The sequence below is a fragment of the Aythya fuligula genome, chromosome 2, assembly GCF_009819795.1.
Source record: "Aythya fuligula isolate bAytFul2 chromosome 2, bAytFul2.pri, whole genome shotgun sequence".
NCBI classification, from domain to species: domain Eukaryota; kingdom Metazoa; phylum Chordata; class Aves; order Anseriformes; family Anatidae; genus Aythya; species Aythya fuligula.
In genome coordinates, this window is record NC_045560.1 from 99,055,013 (window position 1) to 99,073,037 (window position 18,025).

At 42.3% G+C, this 18,025-nt stretch overlaps 1 protein-coding gene across 1 annotated transcript; it reads left to right on the top strand.

Moving 5' to 3' along the window:
• The first annotated feature begins 3,322 nt into the window (after positions 1 to 3,322).
• Positions 3,323 to 16,297, top strand: LOC116486608 (cytochrome b5). Its single transcript, XM_032182977.1, has 5 exons — positions 3,323 to 3,472; positions 10,499 to 10,627; positions 12,520 to 12,549; positions 14,343 to 14,377; positions 15,153 to 16,297. The coding sequence occupies exons 1-5, from the start codon at positions 3,323 to 3,325 to the stop codon at positions 15,229 to 15,231; spliced, it is 423 nt and encodes a 140-aa protein (XP_032038868.1). The 3' UTR covers positions 15,232 to 16,297.
• Positions 16,298 to 18,025: the final 1,728 nt, after the last annotated feature.

Consider the following 18,025-nt stretch of genomic DNA (forward strand, 5'->3'; position numbering starts at 1 on the left):
GTATTTTCTTTCCCCTTAAAGGAAAATGCTTTTCAAATTTCTTCCTTCAGTCATGAAAACTAGATTTTTTAAATGGGGAAGAGAGGCTACAGAGATCTTTTCCCGTGGAAAGGGATCTGGGGGTTCTGGTCAATAGTGAGTTGAATATGAGCCAGCAGTGTGCCCCAGCAGCCAAAATGGCCAGCCATATCCCGGGTGCATCAGGCACGGCATTCCTAGACAGTCAAGGGAAGGGACTGTCCTGCTCTGCTCTGCACTGGTGCGGCCTCACCTCCAGTACTGGGTGCCACAGTATGAGAAGGACGTAAAACTAATGTAGAGTGTCCAAAGGAGGGCCACAAAGATGGTGAAGGGTCTAGAGGGCAAGGTGTGTGAGGAGCAGCTGAGGTCCCTGGGTTTGCTCAGCCCTGAGCAGGGCAGGCTGAGGGGAGGCCTCATGGCGGCCTGCAGCTCCCTCACGAGGGGAGCAGAGGGGCAGGTGCTGAGCTCTGCTCTCTGGGGACAGTGACAGGACCAGAGGGAACGGCATGGAGCTGGGACAGGGGAGGGTCAGGCTGGGTATTAGGGAAAGGTTCTGCACCCAGAGGTGCTCGGGCACTGGGACAGGCTCCCCAGGGCAGTGGTCACGGCACCAAACTGCCAGAGTTCAAGAAGGACAACGCTCTCAGACATAGGGTCTGATTTTGGGGTGGTTTTGTGTGGAGCCAGGAGCTGGACTCAGTGATCCCTGTGGTTCCCTTCCAACTCAGGATATTCTATGCTTCTGTAAAATGCCAGTCAAGATTACCATTTTATTAGATAATTCCCAAAGCTATGGCTTAAGGCAGAGCACCCTTTAAAACAAATGTGAAAAAAAATCTTCTCAGATTGCAAACATAGAAAAGAAAGGCTGGGTCCTCAACTTTCATTAATGCTTAAAAGAATTCTAAATGGCTATCTGGGGATTTTTGTGGAAAAGATGTTGTAAAAACACATGCTGCAGTGCTCCAATGATTTGCTTGCTGTTAGAGGACAACTCCCCTGTGGGATGACTCACTGTGTTCAGCGTAAGTTAAGCCTTTCCAGTGATCATAAAAGCTAATGGGACAGAGAGCTGATAAATGGTTTGTCCCTTCGGGGGAGAGGTAAAAGAGAGAGAAAAGTACCACTTAATATAGATGTACTAAATAGAAATCATATCAAATAAACCCAACAGCCTTCTCTTCAAGTAACAGGCCTTAGGTGTGTAGGAGAAATTGCATCTCTAGATGCTGGTAATCATAGCACATGACGTTGAAACCAACACTGAACTCATGCTAAGATGAACTTCAGTCAGATAATGGTCATCACTGTTTTTTGTTCAAAACAGAAGGACAAATCATAGAATTTTTAAGTAGTATTTATTATTTTCATTATCGACCTGGATGATGGAATAAAGAGCCTCCTTATTGAAACCGAAAATGACACAAAGCTGTGGAGAACTGCAGTTACTCTTCCCATTTGGTTCACTGTAATAAACTGGAGACAGGACCTGAGAATCAGTATGGTATTCAGCAAGGAAGTACGACACTGTCCTGCACGCAAATAACCAACAGCTCCAGCACAAGTGCAAATCCACTAGCTAAGCATCAGCTTTCAGGAAATGGATCTTGAGGTCACATTCTGTAAACTTTATGTCACTTAAGTTACACTGGAAACAAACTCTTTAAAGGAAAAAAATAAAATAAAATAAAATAAAATAAAATAAAATAAAATAAAATAAAATAAAATAAAATAAAATAAAATAAAATAAAATAAAATAAAATAAAATAAAATAAAATAAAATAAAATAAAAATAAAATAAAATAAAATAGTCTGTATTCATAGTGGAAAGTGTAAATTGGGGTACTGTTGACCTAAAGTTGCTGAATGACTTTCCTTAGTGGTGGTACCACAGTGAGGAGAGCTGCCCTGGGCCAAAAAGAAAGCAAAGTCACCAAAAACGTTTGTGACCACAGCAAAGAGGCTGACGTTTTAGCTTAAATAACACTGAAGGAAAACAGGGAGAGGCATGCTAAAGAAAGTTGTCAGGAGGTGAAGGAGCTGCTCTCTGGGCCCTCAGCACCACAGAATGGGGGCCAGCAGGCATTGAGCAACACCATGAGGAAGCACCTGTGGTTGGAGGCTGGACCAGGCTCCCCAAGCAGCCTTGCTGCTTGTAGTGGGTTTATGTGGCAAGGTTTTGGTAGTGAGAAGATGCAGGGGTGGCTTCTGTGAGAAGAATCCAGAAGCTGCCCCGTGTTAGGTAAGGGCCGGTTTCAGCTGGCTCCAAATGGGACCCAGCGCTGGCTAGAGGTGAGCCGATAAGCAGTGTTTATGCCTCTGTGAGAGCAGGTTTAAGAAATGTGGAAAAAAATGCTGCACAACAGAAACTGGGAGAGAGGAGTGAGAAAATGTGAGGGAAACAACCCTGCAGACACCAAAGCCAGTGAAGAAGGGAGGAGGTGCTCCAGCAGTTCCCCCACGGCCTGTGGAGAGGCCCCTGGTGGAGCAGGCTGTCCCCCTGCAGCCCATGGGTGCCCCATGGAGCAGATCTCCACGCTGCAGCCCCCCCGTGGGTGGAGGAGCCCCCGGTGGAGCAGGTGGATGTGGCCTGGAGGAGGCTGCGGCCCATGGAGAGCCCCCGCAGGAGCAGGCCCCGGGCCGGAGCTGCAGCCCGTGGAGAGGAGCAGGGGCAGAGAGTGACCGATGAGTGGTGGAGACGAAGCGTGAGGGACTGACCACAGCCCCCATTCCCTGTTCCCGTGTCACTCAGGGGGAGGAAGTGGAAGGGTGGATGGGTGGAAGATGTTTTTATAATTTTTTTGTTTCACGCTTCTCTAGCTTGCAATAGGCAATACATTTATTTCATCTCCCTACTCTGTTTTACCACCACACCACACGGCTCTCCCTTAGCGCCACGGGGCGGCGCCGCCGTGCGGGGAGCAGCGCCCGGAGGGCAGCAAGATGGCGCCGCCTGAGGCGGGGCACGCGAGGGGCCGGGGCGGGCAACCGCCGCTGCGACGCACGTGACCGGGTCACGTGGCGCGGAGCGAACGGCTCCGCCCGCTCCTGGCGGCGGGGTAGGAGGAGCCTGTGAGCCCGCCCCGCGGCCGCCTCGCTAAGCCCCGCCCCTCCCCGCGGCGTCCTCCAATCCTGGCGCGGCATCCCGCCGCCCTGCTTGACAGACGTGCCTGTAGACCAATGAGCGGTCCGGGAGGGCGGGGCGGTGGGCGGGGCGGCGGCCGGGCTCTAGGCGTGCTGCGGAGCGCCCCGGGGGCCGTGTGCGCGGCGCGGCGCCGAGGCTGGGCAGCAGCGGGCGGCCATGGGGGGCTCGGGGGAGGCCGGCAGCGGCGGCGAGGCGTGGCGGGGCCGCTACTACCGGCTGGAGGAGGTGCAGCGGCACAACACCAGCCAGAGCACCTGGATCATCCTGCACCACCGCATCTACGACATCACCAAGTTCCTCGACGAGGTGGGCGACCGTTAAGCGGCGACCGTTAAACGGCCGGCGGGGGGGGGGGTGCCAGCTTTCTGAGGTAAACTCGGGTCCCTCCGAGTTCCAAAAGAAATTGAAATTTCTTTTGAATTCTTAGAAATGCAACTCCTGAGCAAAGTGATTTATCCGTGATGGTTTGAGCTTTCTGTCTCAGCCCCTTTCTCCCCACTCTGCAAAGATCTGGCACCCGATTTAGAAGAGTTCCTGCGCTTTTACATTAGCTTGTAGTGGCACGGCGCTGTGTGAGCCTCTGCTGTCGTGTGGCCCTGTCTTGGTTTTCATGACTGTAAGCGCTTGAACTTTAAAGTGGAGTGTTCTGCAAGTAAGGATTTGACAAGACAACTCTTAAGCTGTGTGTCAGTGCAGTTGGGTCGTGAACTGCATCTACCAATCTTTCCTGAACTGGCTTTCATCTAGCCGTATCCCTGGTCTGGTTCATTACCTACGTGTGGAAATGTTTACTTACACAGGCAAGGCTAATTTAACTCCAGAAGCCTTGGGGAAGAAAAATTTTTCATGGAGTCTCAGAAACAGAGCTGTTCTTGGAGACTCGCTCGGTTTTGGTTGGTACACAGTTCTGTGAGGTCTTCCTCATTTAAAAGAGAAACAAAACAGAAAAACGTTTGACAAATCCAAGACCTAACAAGCTTATGATTTAAGTAGCTGCACAGTGAGGCAGACTGCCCCTTCGTTCAGAACACATGCGAAATGGATTAGTTTCATGTTTTGCAAGGTAGACTTGATTTCAGCTCTCAGGATAACTTGGCAAATTCACTATCAAACCAAAAGAATTCAGTTTGTAAGCAGTTAAGTAGGTTTTTTTTCTTGGACAGCTGCAGGATGTCTGATGCACTGTGGTATACCGGCTCAGGCTTTAGCCTCACGGTAAACAGTTTTTGCTGTGATATGGCTGGCTTTGGAGCTGAACTTCCTGGTTGATATGCTAAGATAATAAAGGAGCGAGATCAGATTGCTTTGTTGAAAATGACTATCTAAGTGCAGCTGCACTCCCAAGGAAAGTTCTTGAATATCCTAGTGTTCGTTGTACTGCTTTTTTTTTTTTTTTTTTTTTTTTGAGGGTAGAACCCTCAAAAAAACATTTCATAGGGTACTTTGGGTTTTGCCTTTTTTGAATGCTTTTGATAGGTGGTTAACTTACAAAGTGATGTACTAATTCATTCTGGTCTGTCAAGCACTTTGAGGGATTTACACGTGACAGATAAGGAGAAATTGAAGCGAGCCACTTGCTGGTGCGTTCTGGACTGTGATAAACACTGCTCAGGGAAGCAGGGATTACATGAGCAGTTTCTATAGCATTACTGGTCAAATTCAGCTTTACCTATTGGTGTTCCTTGCAGGAAGTAGAAAAGCTTAAAATATTTCAAGAATTAGTTATAGGCTATTAAACTAAGTCTATTAGTCTTTCAGAGAGAGCACTGTTAATGCATCGCTTCAATCCTCTTCCCTACTAAGTAATATCTAAGCGTATCAGTTTACTGGGGAGTAAAGAACTGGGAACAGAAGCTGACTTTACTGGTTCCAATTCTTAGTTCAACAAAAAAAATCTCTCAACTATTGCATTAACCTTTGGAATTATTTTATTTCTGCTTATGAAGTTGAGAACTTTACAGTGCCTCACTGTTACGGATACACTGGATGTTTTCTTGCTTAACAAGTGAATGTATGCTGTTGCCTTTCACTTCATTACAGTACTTAAAGGCTGTATTTTCTCTGTACAGCTGCTGTCTCTGCATAAAGCTCGCAGATGTTTAGTGAAACTTTTTCCGGGGTGTGGGGAACCGTCAGCCTTTGCCAACACTTGACTGAAATTAGTAAGTGGACTGGGAGCAGTGTGTGCGCACTGGGAGTGGTAGGGCTGTGTGGAGGCATCACACAGGGTGACCACGTTGGCTTGGTTTCCTAAGGCCAAGGCTTAAAAATAAAAAGATCCTTTGAAATAGGGATGAAGTGCTGGAGGAAAAAAAGGATTATGTGCGTTGGCACCTTATCTTAGAGATTACTGGAGGTGAAGACTCCAGCAACTGTTCTTTTCCTCAAAAAGTAGGATCTCTCAAACTGTCATGTGAATGTATATCTCTGAATATTCTTCAATTATCCATGTTTATCCCCTAAAAGAGGAAATCTGGAGACCTCAGCTTTTAGGGTGTGCTATCTGAATGTTCTTGACGTGAAAGAATATTCTTGGGGCTGGGAACTCCTATATCATTTTTTTTTTTCCATCGAAAAGCTGTTGGACCTGTATTACAGAAAACTTGAGAAACCTTTTCATAGTTTCAGGCCCTACATCCATTAAGGAAAAACAGCTGTGAGAAGTGAATGCATACTGACAGCAGGATCTTATGGCTGTATCTGTCTATATTGGAGATAATTCCATATGTGTGTGATCAGAAATGTCAAGTAACGGAGTCAGTACGGTGGTATTGCTTGATAGTGTTTTTCTGTAGTTTAAGAAAGCAATTCTACTGTTCAGGAGTGACTGTTTGACATTGATCTCAGGAGTTAAATGAGTGATTGGGCTTATTTAAAATGGGAATGAAATGATCAGTACCCTGATCTCTGCTTCCTGTTGTGGTGAGGGTCTTCCCAATTCCTTTGCTGAAATCGTGGTTGGATTCCTAAAGCTAGGCAGAGAAGCCAACACCTCAGCCTCTGAGAAATGCTGTGTTCTGGAAACTACCTAGATACATATTTAATATTCATCTAATACAGTCCTTTTGGTGGTCTTAAAGCTTGCTTTGGATGTACAGTTTATATTGTGAAAATATGAATGGACTATGTCTCTTTTTCATGATCTGTAAGCTTGTGCTTTTACAGCACTGTTTCCAAACAGCATGGACAGCTCTCACAAAATATCTTTTGGAGTGCTGATTGAATAAAGTGCAGAAAAACTAATACTGTTTTACTGCATCCCAGTGAAAACTGGTCTCCCCACCATGTGGAGATGAATTACGTTCATGTGATGTTGTGGAGGAGTAGTATAAGTTAATGAGTAGTTTACATCAAAGGGTGCCAATAGTGGCACATTCTTAAGTCTGCCAAAATACTGCGTGAGTTTTTACTGCAGAACCTTGCAGTCTAAAAATAAAAACTGGTGCTATCACTTCCTAAAGCTGTGGTGAAGCTTGCAGGAGGACTTGAAAATGCTTTGGAAAATAGCAGTTCTAAGTGTTCTTTGCAAAACACACACTGCAAGCTGTAATCTTTTTTTAAGTGGGAAAATGGGCACTCAGCTATGGAGCATTTCTTTTGCACTTTGTCTAAAACCCTAATGATGGCTTTCAAAACTGTGAACTTATAAGGAGAAGTACTCTCCTGTGCTCCTTAAATTTTATAAGTGCAGAATTTGTCCTGGAACTTGAATGGCTTACAGAAATAATTTGGAGGACTACATGGAAGTGGCTTTAAAGCAAACAAGTGTTAGTCTTTTTTACACAATAAAGTTTTCAGGGCACCTTTAGTTGTGTCTCTGCTCCTTTGTATTTTCAGTAGAGTGCAAAACTTGAATGCCTGAGGTTGCCACTGGTGGAGGCCTTCAGTTATCTCACCCGGGACTTGAATTGGATCCAAGACTTGATTCCCCCAGTTTGGGGGGGGGGGGGGGCGGGGGAAGAAAGGTTGATAAGAGTTGTGAATTCAGGTAGTTACACTTTAATAGTCTTGAACTATGACACTGAGAAAGTTGCATGACTGTAGCAAGAGTGAGATCTGATAGGTGTTCAGAATGAAGTAATTAGACTCTTGACCCAGATGATAACAGTGAATTTAACTGCTTAGTTGCTTCATCTAAATCTTCTTAACGTGCTGCTGTTAGGAGTTAGCCTGTGCTAGGTACTTTTGCTGGCTTTGTGCAGACTTCTGTTCCACGTCTAGCTTAGATACGCTGTATTGGGACTGTCCTAGGAATGAACTAGACTAGTGAAAGCTTTTTTATTTCCCTCGAACCACAATTTTACCTGCAAAAATACTTGTTATTTATATCATAGCATTTCAGTTTAGGAGTCATTATTGGTACAGTGTAGGCCTCCAGTTCAGGGAGCTAGCAAGAGGCTTTTTATGAAAATGGAAATCCTGGTAGCAAGCTTTGTCATACAAAGTGCGAACAAAGGCCTTGTGTAGACAAACTTTGAGAGACTCATTGAACCACAGAAAATGCCAAGCTTTTGATACAAAAGTAATTTCTTGGAATCTGTAAGGCTTTTCAGTTACACCCTTTCATTGGGGAAGGCCAAATCTTCACTAATTGCATGTTTTGTGTGCTGGTTGTTTGCACAGAGGTTGTAAATTTGCGTTTTTAAAGCAGACATTTTCAAAAAGAAATGCATGAAGTTTCAAAATACTTTTAAGTACATCTAGTAGGTTATTAAGGATATCTTCTGCTAGTTGGCTTAAGTTGGAAGCACTGTGCATTTATCTTTGCCATAGTCTTGCTGACACAAGGGAAAAATTAACTTCTATCCAGCTATAGTGGCAGAGGTCAGGATGAGTTTCACCCCTTCAGCTGACACGTGTGATGAGTTGGTCATGGCCATACTTCCTCTGTGGTAACACTCTCTGCAAAACCGTGGCATTGGAGGGATCAGCTGCTGGTCAGACTGAAAACAACCTCCAGAGAAAAGCTGAAGTGCCTCAGTGAGGCTGCTCCTGTAGCTACTTGGTTGCTTTGTAGCAGCACACAGGAAGGATTTGGGAACACAGTGGATGGCCATGCTGTGGTCAGCAGCCTGCAGGTAGTCTGTTAAAGTACCCAAATGGCTGTAACGTAGATGCAGTCGTACTGCTAGGGATCCTCTTGTCTTACAGCTTGCTGCAGTAACTGATGTTTTATCGACTTGTGCGAGCAGGTCTTGGGTTCACCCTATGCATGAATGTGAACGTACGTGCCGTTAATGCTTTATGGGTAGTGTCACGTTGGTTCCTCTTGCTGGGTGTTGATGTCTTGTTAGATAAGCGTGTTTTTTCCAAGGAGTTCTGCCTCCTGCTCGAGATGTTGCATATATTTCATACTTTCAATGTGGCATTTCACAGTTTATACAGCATGACTCATGCCTCTGAGAATAGGCTATTTTGGGGAGCACAGTACTTCAGCATGGTATAAAAACCATGGAGTGAATTTTATGGAGACTTAGTTACGACAGTATCTGTGAGCCTGTTAGATGCAAGTTCAGCTTCCTAAGTGTACTCTGGATTTCAAGGCACTGAACTCTAATGATCTCTCAACGTCTGTCTAGTCCTTTCCCTGAATACTTATCAGAAAGGATTCAAGGGCAGGATTTGATGAGCGTGCCATGTTTGCAGGCCTGTTTGCATTATCTTTACTCTACATGTACTCTTAACTTTTTTTTTTGTGCTCAGCTGCTATGCCTAATCTCTGTATTGATTGCTTAATCTTGCTTTTGCTTAGTCATGGTAGGCATCCCTTGTGCTTCTAGCTGTGATGTTTTGTGTTTTTTTTTTTTTGTTTTTTTTTTTTTAAGGAACCTTCTCAATCTTTAAAAAAATCTTTGCAAAGGCACAAGTTTAACTCAAGTTTTGGAGTTCTGTCACAGCTGGGAACCTGTAGTCATACTGTCTTCCTAATCTGTATGAACAAGTCTTACTTTTTTTTTTTTTTTCCCCCAATTAGAAGAAAAGGATTGATAGGAGGTTAATATGGTGGATCTGAATTAAATGCAAACTTGAATTCCTTGGGCTGATAGAAATGTTTAAGCCATTTCTTTCATCTCCTTTGTAAATGTGGCTTTTCTGTTCAGTTGTACGCTAGGCATGGCTCTAAATAACAGAAGTTTTGCCTATTTTCATCACTTTAGATTCTGCAGTCAGGAGTGTTAAAAATGAAATAAGGATTTGGAGACTTAATTTTCCATTCCTTTGTGAGGCATTAGTATTTATTATATGGTTGTCTTAATCCAAGGCAGTACTTAAACAGTCTCAAATTGCTCATCTAACAACTCCTGTTTGTATAGAACAGTTTCATAGTTTTCCACGTGCAAGTTGAGTGGTGAATTTTTTGGTTACTTACCTAACAACAGAGTAACTGCAGTGAGTTTTCTCAACCTTAAGTAACCAGAAGATGCACTGTCACTTGGTGTATATATATGGGGCTATTTAATGGACAGAAATGTGGAACTTCTTGCAATCCCAAAAGCGTATCCCGGGGAAGAATAGAAGTCAATGGATAGCAGGTATTTGGTTAAGGGAATGGTGGTGGGTCGAGGCATCAAGAGGTACAGGGGAGTGACTTCTCTCCATCTCAGGGGTTTTAGCAACAGTGCAGTTTGGGGATTCCGTGGTCTGCTAAAACAAAATTGCTATTGTAGTGTCTTGTATGAGCTTTCAGTGGTGCTGAAGCAGCTCCAAAGTAGCTGGCTTACTAGATAACCATGCAATAATTTCTTTTGGAAAGGATTCCTAGCAGTTATCTGGTCCTGCCCCAGCTTGAGCTATGATTAACTAGGTCAGGTTCCTCCTAGCCTTGGCTAGGCAGGCTGAAAGGATGGAGGTTGTCCAGGGAACATGCACAACTTGCTCAAATGTTTGATTACTTTTGTTGTGAATATCTCTTTTTGTTATACCTACCTGGAATGTTCCTTTCTGCAACTTACACCGTTTGGCTTTTATCCTTCTACTGTATAAAGCACTGTTTGGGTAAAAATGTTTCCTGTTGAAATATGAGCACAGTGTAACTTTAGATAACAGTTTGGCTGCTAAAACACTGATACCAGTAATGTTTTAAATCCATCCTTAGCTGCTGGGGATCCTTAGCCTGTTACCGATCTGTCACTGGAGTAGAGACCTAGCTTCTTTGGTTTTGGCTTCTGAGATTGCACAGAGCTCTCGAGTTATTGAGAGAGGTTTACAGGTGCTTTAGACATGTCTAGTGACTCTTTTTTGCAAGGACTTTTAGAAATGTGGAAATGAACTTCTGTTTTCAGAATGTGCGATGGTTTTTAATAACAAATAAACGTTGATTAAAAATTGCAGCACCCCGGTGGTGAAGAGGTCCTCAGGGAGCAAGCAGGGGGAGATGCTACTGAGAACTTTGAAGATGTTGGCCACTCCACAGATGCAAGGACGCTGTCCGAATCATTTATTATTGGGGAGCTACATCCAGTGAGTATGCAAGTGTACCAGTATGTAATGTCTACTATAGTGTCTTTATGTCTAGTTATTTCTCTGATAATTTTCTTCAAGATAAAGAGAGCTGCTGTTTGGGTTGGATGCCAGCTCTGCAGACATTTGTGGATAGACTTGTTTTTGAGACTGTTTCCCTAGTGCAAAGTGATTTGACTAGTATAATGTGAGGATGGTTATGTGTAAAACTTTCCTTCTTTGGAATATTTTACAGCTTAGTTCTTGAGTAAACTGAATGTGGAATTATGCTGTTCTTGCTGTACCCTGTGAGCTTTATAATAAGACTCTATAATCCCTGAAGGTGGAATGTTGGAATGTCTAGGCCTCTTTTTAAGTCAATGTGTAAAGTGATTACTCAGCAACTTTCATGCTTTCATCGTTGTACACGTATATGCCAGGCTTCCATCTTGATCCACAATTACAGTCTGGATCTTCGTGTGTATATTTGGAAGATTGCTGCTGCAGAATTGTAGAATGGATAATGTTAGAAGGGACCATCTTGAGGTCACCTGCTCCAGCCCCCTGCTCCAGCAGGGACACCCGGAGCAGGCTGCCCAGGGCCACGTCCAGGCAGCTTTTGGAGGTCTCTGAGGAGGAGAGCACACAGCCTCTATGGGCAGCCTGTGCCAGTGCTCGGTCACCCGCCACAGTAAACAAGTGCTTCCTGATATTCAGATGGGAAGGTGCAAACATAATCTAATTGGATGCTTTGTGTATTTTTCCTTTCTTTGGCTCCACTCATTTTGTGCTGTATGACCAACTTGTTTGCCAGGCTTATGATGTGTTCCCACTGTCACTGACATTTCCATCTGTCACTTCGTCTTTTTCCTGTAATCTCCATATCTCCTGTACTTTTACCAAGCACCAGTCTTTGTAGTTCGTAGGTACAGAGCTGCTGTAGCGGCCATGGCTGCCTTCAGATATGCCTCTTCTGAGCTCTGCTGCGTGGTGGTAGTTGAAATCCATTTGTTGGAAGACCCAGGCAGGTAGTGTGCAGAGACTGCCTGCCATCCCTGCCTCTTCTCTTGTCCTCAGCTGTCTGTCTTGTCTGTTTTGTCTTTCATTTGAGGTGAATATCACTGCCTTTTTCAACTTCAAACATTCTGTCTTGAAAATTGCATTTAAGAGTAAGAGTCCTGATCCTCTTCCTGTCTTAGGTCCTTTCCTGGTGAATATTGCTAGTGTAGCCTCTGCTAGCATGAAGTAATTCAGGTCTGGTGCATACTTGTAATGCCCTAGATTTATCTATTTCAGGCAGCAGCTGATAACAGTAAAATTGTTCATACCCTGCCACCAGTCCAGTTCATCCTTGTTTGATAAATGCCCGTTTTTATTGAATATGAAACACGCAGTTTGATAGTTGTGATAAATAAAACAATGTCAAGAAGATATGCTGTTTCTTTTTGAAATGAATGTGACTATCCCAAGTAAATCTTCATGGGTTTCTGAGACATCCATAGAATCTGGGATGTTTGTATTGGATGTTAGACCAAAGCTAGTTAGATAATTTTGTTTGATAAATATGAGTAGACTAGGTAGAAGTAAGCTAGTACCACTGTAATCCATGTGTAAGCTAAAGAGGCGTGTACTGTCGAGAGACAAAAGAAATGCAAAAACGTGTGCACAAAAAAAAAAAGTTTAAGACTCAAGTTTCACTTCTTTATTGTATCCTGGGAAGTATTATTCAAGGCAGTGATCTTGCTTATGGTAGCTCAACAACACATACTGATACCTCTTTTATAAGTCTGTTTCCTAGGGAAAAATAGGTACATGCTAACAGAACGGAATCGTGAACTGAATTATTCTTTGACTTTTTTCATGTTTTGGATGTTTATTTAAAACTCATTTTTTCTCTCCTTATTTTCATGCAGGATGATAGAGCAAAACTTCAGAAACCAACAGTAAGTATTGTTTCTTAAAGTGTCACCTTATTTCTTTTGGGCATTGTAGATGGTGTATCTCTGGGTAAACGATATACTCACATGCAAAAATAAATCAGGTTATTTAAGTGTAGTGTTTCAGATCATAAATCTCTTAAGTCCGTTGATCTGTCATCATAACTAATTGAACTAGTATACTAGGAAAATTAACAAATCCAGTGGTGACTGGAATTTAGAGCTTCTTCCCACCAATAAAAACATCTGTCATTCAGACTTCTTTTGAAATTCAGGATAATTTACACTTAAGCTGTAAGAGCAACAACTGTAAGTGCAACTGAGAAACAGATTGCCTAGTGCAAGTTGTAGTAATACCACCTCTTACTATAGGAAACTCACAGAATCTTACTGAATTGAAATACACAGGGTTGTAGTTTGGCCTAAGCACAGTCAGTTGGAGTTGAGAGATCCAAATGACATCTTACTACCTTCCTGTTTGGCTTATTCCCTCATTTTAGTGCTGGTGGTCATGGTTATCTACACTAATGTGTGCTTTCCAGCTTCTCTCTGGAAACACAGAACACTTTGCTCTAACAGGATGTGTGGGCATAGCTGATAAGACAGCTTCACGTAGAACTGCCCTCTGGATGTGTGACAAACCTATGCCCTGGCCCTCTAGGAACCTTCAGCAGGCCTTGTGCTTGTCTTTTTAATCTTTGCACAGTTTAAAGTACCATCAGTGGTACTTTCCTGTGTCATAATGTTTGAAAAACGTATTTTTGGTGAATTTATTAATATTTTAATAGTATTTTGGTATTTTGGCTTGCATTCTTCCTGTCTTAGTGTTGGGGGGAACCATTCCCTGGCCCTGAATGCAGCAAGTCTGTCGTAGAAGGTGCTAGCCCTAATGGTGTGGTCATGAGCCGCTCCACATGGGTTGGCTTTGGGGTTAATTCTCTAGGGAGGTGTTCACAAAAACAATATGGATGTAATTACTGAGCTGTGTTATTTTAAGATGTCATTTGTTGTGCATCACCCTATGATAATTCGGGCTTTTGAAAATGTAGCCTGTTTAAACCTATGCAGGATCCCTGTGAGGGATCTTTTTCACTCTTTGCCTTGGTATCAGAATATTTATAGCTCAGTCAGTTCATTTTTCAGTGATGGATCTTGTACTATTACTTTTTTTTTTTCAGTGCTTGGATCTTTTAAAAGCAATTAGGGCAACGTGCAATTAGTAATACTCAAATGATTAAGTCTTCATATAAACTACATAAATACCCAACTAGGATTTGGTCTTGTAGTGGTTCTTTTTCTATGCAAATGGCACAAGAAATACAAGTCAGAATCAAAAGCTGGAATAGTTTGACAGCAGTTCTTAAGCAATCTGAAACACCACACTGACAAGCTGAGTTTAATAAGCCTTGTGTGGATGTAAATCAGCACCTTGCTTCCCTGTAAGAAATTCTCATGTATTCATTTGGAGTCTCTTTGATGGGATTTTAGACAAGCAATGGATCTTTGTCTTTTAGGCAACTACAGCTTTTCAAAATGTATCTTGAGGTTGACGTTAACTTCATGGAAAACTTGCAGTGAAGTTTTTTATTTTGGGAAATCACTTCCGATGCAGTGCTGACTGCAGAAACTGCTGCTATCTGGCTTATAATACGACAGTTCTGTTACAGCAAATCTGATAAAATGTTTTCCAAAGGCAATGCACAGAGTTGTTTTCAAAATTAGTTCCCCTTAATTTTTGAGAAATTGAGGGGCAATTAGTATGAAACCTGATGTAAATATCTTTTTGTTTTCCTTTCCAGGAACCTCTTATAACCACTGTGCAGTCTAATTCCAGGTACAGTATGACATCTGGTATCAAACCCAAAGCTCCCAATGATAATGTTTCTGAAGCTCAGAAAGCTGAATAGCATCTATTTACAGGAAGCATAGATGTCAAAGGATGCAGCACAACCATTTTTGTTCTGTGTAAAGTCCAGTTTGGCATCTATGTACGATTTTACAAGCATGTCAATGTAATATCTAAATTTTGCTCATTGGTGTGTGTCAGTTTCTATTGAATTGTTTGTGCTGTACAAGCCTTCATTTCTGAAGGCTAGTAGATAAGTAGAAGACACTTGGTTCCACTGCTGACTACTGACATGGATTCACTCACTTTTAAAATTTGCTATAATTAAAGGAAAAAACTGTCAGAATGGGGTGATGTGGAGGATATGTTCAAAATTGCCGAAATAACTTTGTAAAGTTATATCCTGCTGCCTGTTGCTGAAACCTCTGAGCACCATTCCATATTCCTTTGAGTGGGGAGCTTGGGTACTTGAAAGTGTCGTGTGTAATGTCTTAAATGGCTTCTGAATGAATGATATTCTGGGCAGCATGCCATGACTTTAAGCATGTCTAGAGTCTTATTTTTCTACTAAACAAATTTGTAAGCTCTCTTGTGAAGTCTGAGCAGGACAAGCTTTTTTACTTGGCCAGAGCATTACTGGGCCAGTCCAGGTGTCCTGCCCTAACGTTGAAGGATATGTTGGGAGGGAAGGACTTTAACCAGTGGCTTTTTTAACTTGGTGGTTGTCACTTCTTAAACTGCTGTTTCAAAAACTTCTTTCTAGTTCATGGTCCAACTGGGTGATCCCGGCAATAGCAGCAATTATCGTGGCCCTGATGTATCGTTCCTACATGTCAGAGTAAGCGCCTTACCAAGAACTAATGCAAGAAGAGACTGATCGGGGAGAGAATATAAGCAATCCTAACCCAATGTTTCCTGACGAAAGCCTGGTGTCTGAAGACAAATTCAACTTTTTCAGAAAACTGAACAGTTCTTCTCTGCTGTGCACTTTTCTTAATGTTGCCTTCTTATTTGCTGTACTGAAGTGATAAAAAGGCAGCATTTCTTTTTATATAACAATTTATTCTCTAATGAATTACTTGATAACTGTATGAGTTTCTTTGTTAAAGTAGTTTTATATGTAACACCCTGATTCTGGTTATTTCTTCTTAACCTGTAATGGGGTCTGTAGGACTTTCTTTGCATATCAGTTTTGCAGCTTTAAATTACTACCAAAACTTTGTACATGCATTTGTCCATGTACGCTACTTAACTCAAAAATCATGTTGTCTTCTAAGTAAATTTGAAATGCTAATTTAAATAAGCATAATGGGGAAAAGCTCGGTAGAGTAATGAGTATGTAAGGGCCTGTACATGGTTGGGCCCTATGTAATGAGATGATAGACTATAATTAGGTGATTCTTTCCTTCCCTCTTGACATCTGCTCTTACAGTTGTAGATATTCCTACCGGCAAACTGTTCTGTTTGGCTGCCACTGGAAAATTCAGACCAAATATGAAACCCAGTGTTTGTCCCGATAATGTTTGTCTCAGTTTTGTGAAAAGTAACACTTCTGAGCAAAGAAATAAAAAAGGCACAAAATAAGTGCTGCGTGTAATTCCACTACAGGTAATATAACTACTACTATGTAATACTGTTCCTGCCAAGCACTCAGGTGACTCTAGAATTTGTTCTGGAACTTTTAGACTTTTATGTAATCTTCAACTTTGTCGTCGTACATTGTGAAGGGAAAAAACTGATAACGTGGAATCTGTTTCTGACTGTTCTGTTGTGTGCTCCTTGGTGCTTTACTACAGAGATGACCATTTTCTATGCTAAATACAAGATAACTGAAAGTCTGCATTTTTGTGGTGAACATTTTGAGGCATATGTAAATGATCATGAATAAAAGTTTAATTGCTTACTCTTGCCTGGCTTAAATACTTTTAATTTCAGCCTTTTATTGAAGGCCTCAGAAGGGAGGCTTTTGCATATTGGGACACTTTTCAGACAAACCTGTTTGCCAGTGAAAGCTGGATGCTTCCCTTATGCAGGGAAGTTTATATTTGAGAGGTGGGATGGTGTGCTGTGGAGCACTCAGCGCCAAGTAGCCGCTGTTAGCAGTGGCCCTGTAAGCTTTGCCTGTCTGACAGTGGCCAGGACTTGTAACGTCAGCACTGACCCTTGGCAGCACCAGGGAAGGTGTGTTCAGTGTAAGCCCTGCATCAAGCCAAACCAAACTAAGAAATGGTATGCTGTAAACAACAGCTCTTTAATAAATATATATTTTAGCAGGGAGAAGGGGGAAGTTCTGTGACTTGAGGCATTAAACACATTGCTACATGTGCACAAGACAATGTGGTAGTCTTTTACGTATTCTTTATGGGATTCCTTAAGTGGTAATTCCTTTACTGTTAAAGCAGCCAAGGATCTAATAAAACTTGGGTTCTTGCAGTAAACATCTTGCACAGCTTCAATGGTGAAGGCATTTAGTATCTTACAACTTTGTTCTCTTCCATCAGTCTTGCTCTAGAGATACAGATACACCCTTAGAGTACGCCCATCACCATCTTTGCCTTAGAAGTTTAACTTGAGGTATAGATGACAATATGACAATAGTTGGGATTCTGTCTGGTGCTAATTTCTTACACCATCCTGGTCTTGCCCTAGCTTTTGTTCTGAATGTGGTGTGGCTGAGCTAAAAGTTCAGGCTTTATCCACTTGTTACAGATGACCTTTAAAAAGGATGTATTAACTCTAAGTTGATATTTAGACGTGTAAACTGGGTTTGAAATACTGAAGTTTCTGTTATTTTTTAAAATAACATTTAAGTTTGCGTGTTTGGGCCAGACAAAAACCAAAAAGCAAACACAAGCTTAACCTTTCAAATAATTTTGCAAGAATTTCCAAATGGGATAATTATGTTGGCATCCACAGATAGGGCAATGCAATCAAAGTGCATCCATAAAGCAAAAAGCAACACGCTTGTTGTGAGAGATGTGGGTTTTTTTTTGTTTTGTTTTGTTTTGTTTGTTTTTTGTTTTGTTTTTTCCTGTGTTATGCATGCTTTGGGAACTTTGATATGGTGTCCCTTTGTGTCCCTTACATGCTGGTTGCTTAGTGGGGCTGGATCACATCATGCAGTGCCCTGGAGTATCTTTTCAAACTCAGTTCCATCTCAAAGCAGTCTAGCTGGCACGCTCAGAGAATTTCCACAATGTGAACCAAAAATGCAGTGAGTGGAGACAACAGGGAAACTGATCCATGTTAAAAACCTACTGTAGATGCACACAGCGTGCTCCCTGTAGTTGGTCTGTTCATATTCCCCTCCATGGGTGCTGATGGAAGCTGTTCCTGAGAGGTGAGCATTACTGTTGCAGCTTTCTAAATGTGAAATGATAAAAAAAGTATTAAATTTCCTTTTTATTACAGTAAGGCTAGACCTGCATTCCATAAGGGGTCATAGAGGAATTTTTATGAGACTTTAGCTTTTAATTGCTAATATGAGAGGAAGAAGAAGGATGGGTGTGGTGAGGAAAGAAGTACTGTGCTATTAAAAAAAAAACACAAGTGAATTAAGGAGAGTCATTGTTTTCATAGTCTGACAGCAAAAAGAAAAGAAAGCAGAGACTGATTTATTCGCAGAACAAAGCCCTT

What these genes read in the sequence shown, in the direction of transcription:
- LOC116486608 (XM_032182977.1), top strand. Translation starts at nt 3,323, where the DNA reads ATGGGGGGCTCGGGGGAGGCCGGCAGCGGCGGCGAGGCGTGGCGGGGC. An exon ending in TCACCAAGTTCCTCGACGAG is followed by an intron (nt 3,473 to 10,498) that starts GTGGGCGACCGT and finishes TAAAAATTGCAG; the next exon opens with CACCCCGGTGGTGAAGAGGT. An exon ending in CAAAACTTCAGAAACCAACA is followed by an intron (nt 12,550 to 14,342) that starts GTAAGTATTGTT and finishes TTTCCTTTCCAG; the next exon opens with GAACCTCTTATAACCACTGT.